The sequence below is a fragment of the Alosa alosa genome, chromosome 5 (genome assembly GCF_017589495.1).
Source record: "Alosa alosa isolate M-15738 ecotype Scorff River chromosome 5, AALO_Geno_1.1, whole genome shotgun sequence".
In the NCBI taxonomy this organism is placed as follows: Eukaryota; Metazoa; Chordata; class Actinopteri; order Clupeiformes; family Clupeidae; genus Alosa; species Alosa alosa.
Window position 1 is genome coordinate 24,603,095 of NC_063193.1, and position 6,000 is coordinate 24,609,094.

The window sequence follows — 6,000 nt, forward strand, 5'->3', positions numbered from 1 at the left end:
CAGGTGGTTATAGTGTAGCTCATTTGGTTTCTCCACCTCAGTTAGTCATCATCACAGAAATGGCTATATCACTATAGCACTACAACTGGCCTTGCCAATTCTAGGACTTATCACCTTACACCTTACTGTATAAAAACAGCACTCACTGATGCACTTTTTTTTTATTGTACTCTAACTTTAAATAGTTTTAAATTGTTCTAGAATTGTTGGGAGAATTGTTTTAAAAAGCCTAAACTGTCTTATCGTGTTTGCTTTGGTTAAAAATGCATCAGCCAAATGTAATGTAATGTAATGTAATATTATACTATACAGCAATTAACTGTGCATTCCCATGTATAGCCCGCCCCTGTGTATTTACCTCATAGCTAAAGAAATGTAGCAAAATCAGTGTCTAAACCTTGGTTAGGTGAGGGATGGAGGCAAAGGAACTGCGGGAATACAGGGCACTAAAGAGGGAGGGAGGGAGAAAGGATGGCAGGTTGGATTTCTCCTCTTTGTAAGCGTTCCCTGTAGGTAGGGTGTGTAGTCCAGAGGCGGCAGCTCGTGTGTCATCTCGGCTTTCAGTAATAGAGCTGCCGTCACCGGCCAGAGTCTGAGAAAAGGGCCAGAGCAGAGCAGAGGTCTTCAGCACAGGTGGCCCAGACCGCCCACTGCTGCAGGGACACACTCCACACCCAGAAGTGAAACCCAGGCCAGCTGCAGTCAGAGGGTGGAGGAAGTTTTTAGAGATGGTGTGCGTACGTCTGTGTGTGTGTTTGTATTTGCATGAACTCATGGCTTGGTGCTGAAATCATGGCTAGACAGGGTTAAGTAATGCTTTGTGGCATGGTGTATAGTATTTTTAGTTGATTTATAATGTTTACTTTGATAAAGATAATTAGGGCCCTGTGGTAAGTTGTGTGTGTATGTGTGTATTTGCATCTGTGAGTGTGTTTGTGTGTGTGTGTGTGTGTGTGTGTGTGTGTGTGTGTATTTGCGTCTGTGAGTGGGTGTACAAATGTGTGTATGAGTGTTGCATTGCTGAGTCATGTTTGTTTCCCCCAGGTTCCAGCTGACGGTGGAGGTGTTTGACTACATGGATGCAGAGCTGAGGGTAGCAGAAGCAGGTGAGTGACACGCCACACTCAGCATCTCAGCCTCTGGCAGCATCCATCCATCCATCCATCCATCCATCCATCCATCCATCCGTCCATCCGTCCATCCACTCATCTACCACTTGTCCACCCTTTTCTTCAGACATCCATTTATCAAGTGGTTCAGCAGCACAGGCCTTAGCCTCTATTTTTTACTACTCCTGCAATCATCTGTATGTCCACCCATTAATTCATCCATCCATTTTACAACAGTCACACAACATCAATCTACACAACAAACCCTGACATTTCTCCATGATGGCAGTGACATGACACTTTCAACACATACTTGATATATGCATATATTTAATTCATATTCCATTTATCCCATGTAGCCATTTCTTCAACAACCTATTCTAACATTAAGTAGTTCAGTATTTTTTTGGTACGCCTTTTTAAAACGAATGTGTGAGACCACTAGCCTGACGAGCCAGACCCACATTAAAATGTAGGGTCTGGGCACTCACCGTTCGCAGTGCTCAGTCCGAGGGGTGGGATAATCAGTTGTCTTTCAAATTCCCTCTGCACGCAATAGGACAGCGGCAACGCTATGAGTCCCATGCATTTCCCACCAGCGGAGCTAGTTGGCTAGTTCAAACGTTTGCCAACTTAATAAAAGCTTAACTCGTGTCACACTGTTCGCCAGCAGCAACATCCATCTTATTTGTTTTCAAGTAGCAGGGACTTCAAGCCAAACCGTTGCAACTCTGCCATCAATCATTATGTTAAGCCCACCTAACGACTCTATACACGATTTCATTGGCTTGATTGAGTTTCGATTTCTGGAGCTCACAAGCCAACGGAGAGTTGCTAGACTAGCCCTGGCAGCAAATGTAATTCCGCTAGGGGCGCGTCTAGATTTCTAGGCTATGAGACCACAGGACATGTACAGACCCTGCCAGTGTGGTGTATGTAAGTTGATTCATAGTGGAGAGTTAGTGAATGTTGTTTTATCCCGACTCTAAGCTGCTAGTTGACTCATAGTGGAGAGTTAGTGAGTGTTGTTTTATCCCGACTCTAAGCTGCTAGTTGACTCATAGTGGAGAGTTAGTGAGTGTTGTTTTATCCCGACTCTAAGCTGCTATCAGGCAGTCGGGCGCAGTATGCTGATCAGACCTCAGATTGGGCTGTCTGTAATGACTCTTCCTGTTGGGGATTTCCTGATTGGACTGTAATGGTCCGACTCCTACCTACCTCGAGGCGCTCTACTGCCCCACTCTACTGCCCCCTCTGCCCACGTCCTCATCGGCTCCACCCGGCCAACCACCATCCCCCCTTGGGAGCAGACACGGCCACTGGGCTGCTCTTGGCCAAACACCCTGCACTGGAGAAAAAAGGGGCAGTACTGTGTGTGTGTGTGTGTGTGTGTGTGTGTGTGTGTGTGTGTGTGTGTGTGTGTTAGACGTGTACACACATACACACATTTAAATAACCCGCAATCACAGACATACACAGTTTCTCTGTTTATGCAGTCCTACCAGAATGAGGAGAAGTGTTCTCAGGTCAATGAATGATTAAAATAAAGTCATAGTGGATATAAATCATGATATAGATTTAAATAATGTTTATGCAAACAGTGTGAATGATATTATTGAAATTATTTTCAAATAACTGCTAATTGTGTGTGTGTGTGTGTGTCTCCCTCCCCCGCCTGTGCTACCTGCAGTACTGCGGCAGCTGAACACCTCCATTGCCATCTCCACGATGACCTCGGGTCAGTGCCGGCTGGCTCCGCTCATCCAGGTCATCCAGGACTGCAGCCATCTGTACCACTACTCCGTCAAGCTGCTCTTCAAGCTCCACGCCTGTGAGTGACCCCTTCCTCCTCTTCTGCGCCCTCTGCTCTCCCCCTCTGGTCAGGGTCACTAACACACAGCCCCACTAGAGTAGAGGATGGGAGTAGACATTACTATTGCACTACTACTACTACCACTATAGCCTGAACTATTGAAGTATCATCGTGTGTGTGTGTGTGTGTGTGTGTGTGTGTGTGTGTGTGTGTGTGTGTGTGTGTGTGTGTGTGTGTGTGTGTGTGTGTGTGTGTGTGTGTGTGCTTTTGTGTCTACATCTGTGCAAGGCCAACACTTTTATCGTGTGCGTGTGTGTGTGTGTTTATGTGTCAGGCTTGCCAGCAGATACTCTGCAAGGCCACAGAGACCGCTTCCTGGACCAGTTTCACAGGTGAGCCACCCATTGACCTTTGCTGTGAAACAGACTCTGTTGATTGATTGGTTGTCTGCCAAGGCCTGACCCTTTCATGCTTCCTGCTTCTCACACTCATGCAAAGCTCTGTTAGACGTCAAAGTCTCACTGAGACAATAATACTATCACTGTGAGTGCATCTGTTCTGTGCTGAGGGAGACTGAGGCCGTGTGTGTGTGTGTGTGTGTGTGTGTGTGTGTGTGTGTGAGTGTGTGTGAGTGAGGGGTGTGGAGAGTTATGTGTGTGTAAGTGTTGTGTGTGCACTTCCACCTGATCAGCACTGTTTGAATGGACTCTAGTAGGATCCATGTAAGCCAGAGAAGCTGCTAATGTAGATTAAAATGGACTTAACACCTCAGGTTTACCATTAGCAATGTATGAACAACAAATATCAACAGTTTAGATTTCAAAGTAAATATGCCCTTACGCCAGCCTACTACAAATAACCAATGGGTTTGGTTCATTGGCTGATTTAGTTTTTGTTTTAGAAGTATTTTATTTTTGTTTATGTTTATTTGTTTGTGGACTATTTATTTAGCCTAAAGACTTTCTTCAATAAGGCCAGAGACATGCTCTTCTTCAAGAGGCTTATCCAGATTCCTCGTCTGCCTGATGTAAGTGCTCACTTGCTTAAGCACACACACACAAACACACACACACACACACACACACACACACACACACACACACACACACACACACACAGACTCCCATTATCGCTCATGTTTAACACTTTTGTGTGCGTGTGTGCAGTCCCCTCCTAACTTCCTGCGTGCGTCGGCTCTGGCGGAGCACGTGAAGCCCATGGTGGTGATCCCCGACGAGGAAGAGCCTGAGGAGGCCGAGGAAGACGAGCCAGAGCCCCTGATCGACGTCAGCGACGCGCCGGCCACTAGCATGGCAGCACCGCCACAGGTAAGGCCGCCACACACACACACACACACACACACACACACACACACACACACACACACACACTGATGGGCACAGCCTTGCAGCCCTGGTGGTTATCAACAAGCTACTGTGGGAAAGAAGAGGAAAATTAAAAGTGCAACATTGGTCTCTTCAAGATGAGGACAAAGCTCATGTTCACTCCGTCACTTCAGCAGACAGATTTGGGTCTATTTTGACAGACTCAAATGACACAATCTCATTTCCTACATTACAAATGAGGCTTGTAATGGCTGCTGTCTTTTTTTCTCCCTCCAACAGGTGGACATATTTGACCAGGCGTTTGGTCCCCCCAATAACGGCTTTGATGACAGGTAGAGGATTATTTATCTCAACGATTCTTTAATAGAAAGAAAACCGTATTAATTGTGATACTTACACACACACACACACACACGTGTCTGTTTGTGTGCACCTACAGGGACCTTCAGATTGAAAGCCTGAAACGGGAGATCGAGTTGCTACGAGCAGAGCTGGAGAAGATCAAAGGCGAGGTACACACACACACACACACACACACACACACACACACACACACACACACACACAGAGAGGGGGGAGAGAGAGAGGGGAGAGAGAGGGGGGGGGAAGAGAGAGAGAGAGAGAGAGAGAGAGAGATAACGGACACAGCAGTGTGCACTAACAGCTAGCTGCTGCAAACATATAAATTGATTCACCTGGTGCCCACTGGTGTTGACATTATAATTATTATATGAAGGGTTCAGATGCAAAAGCCTCTAAATGCCAAGCTATGTCAAAAATGAGACAAAGATGGTGAGGGGATGCTCTCCACACATAGTATACGCTAATCAAATAATTTAAATTCTAAACCCACTAAATACCACTCTCTTCCTGGTCTGAAATATCGATTTATAGGCAAAAACCTATAGGAGCCTGAATTTAAATGCTCATTTAAAAGAAAAGTGGTCAGACGGATTTAGAGGGTTTTGCATCTTAACTCTTCATATATTGACTTCAGACACACACAGACACCTTAAAAACACACACAGTCATCCTAGAATTGTCCAGTCAGTTTCTCAGGTTGGCTGTGAGTTTGGCTTGAGGAAGAGTGTGTGTTTGTGTGAGGAAGAGTTTTAGATATTCATTTGACCAGGCTATTCCTTGCCTCTAAAGTGTGGAATGTAACACAAAGGCTTGGAATGAGAACGTTGCCACTTGGTGTGTATGTGTGTGTGTGTAGTGGGCGGTCAGTCAGTGTGCGTCATGGTTCGTTTTCAGCCTTGTGTGAGTGTTTTTTCCTGGTCTGTAGCCTAAACTGTTGTTAAATTCCTGAGTTGGACATGAATAGGTAATTAGAGATAGATGTCTTTGAAGTGCTGTATCATTTCTGGAACAATGGAACAGGATTCAGGAACTGGAGAGGAGTGCAGTAATGTTATGTGTGTGTCAGTTCTAGATTCAGTCATGTTTGGTAAATAGGTGTGGAACTGTGTTGATGTGTTCTAAATTTGAAATCCTGCAGCCACCCACAGACTCCTGATGAAACATTCCTCTCATCTGACTGCCCCTGCTTCCTCTCTCCCTCCCTACCTCCCTCCCTCCCTCTCTCTCTCTCTCTCTCTCTACCACACCCACTCTCTCCACACTCATCTCTCCTCGTCTTTCTGCTGTTGTTCCCTATCTCCCTTTTTTACCATCCTCTGTGTGTGTGTGAATGTGTGTGTAGGCGCAGCGTTACATCACACAGCTCAAG

General features: G+C 45.8%; 1 protein-coding gene across 1 annotated transcript in view; it reads left to right on the top strand.

The window, feature by feature from the left end:
* hip1rb (huntingtin interacting protein 1 related b) overlaps positions 1–6,000 on the top strand; it is a 30,034-nt gene that overhangs the window by 14,300 nt on the left and 9,734 nt on the right. The window contains exons 7-14 of the mRNA XM_048243892.1: positions 1,045–1,106; positions 2,800–2,940; positions 3,257–3,314; positions 3,874–3,949; positions 4,089–4,250; positions 4,548–4,600; positions 4,708–4,780; positions 5,974–6,000. The exon at positions 5,974–6,000 is cut by the window's right edge and continues 157 nt beyond it. Of these exons, the coding sequence (XP_048099849.1) occupies positions 1,045–1,106; positions 2,800–2,940; positions 3,257–3,314; positions 3,874–3,949; positions 4,089–4,250; positions 4,548–4,600; positions 4,708–4,780; positions 5,974–6,000 (652 nt within the window). The remainder of the gene's footprint in view (positions 1–1,044; positions 1,107–2,799; positions 2,941–3,256; positions 3,315–3,873; positions 3,950–4,088; positions 4,251–4,547; positions 4,601–4,707; positions 4,781–5,973) is intronic.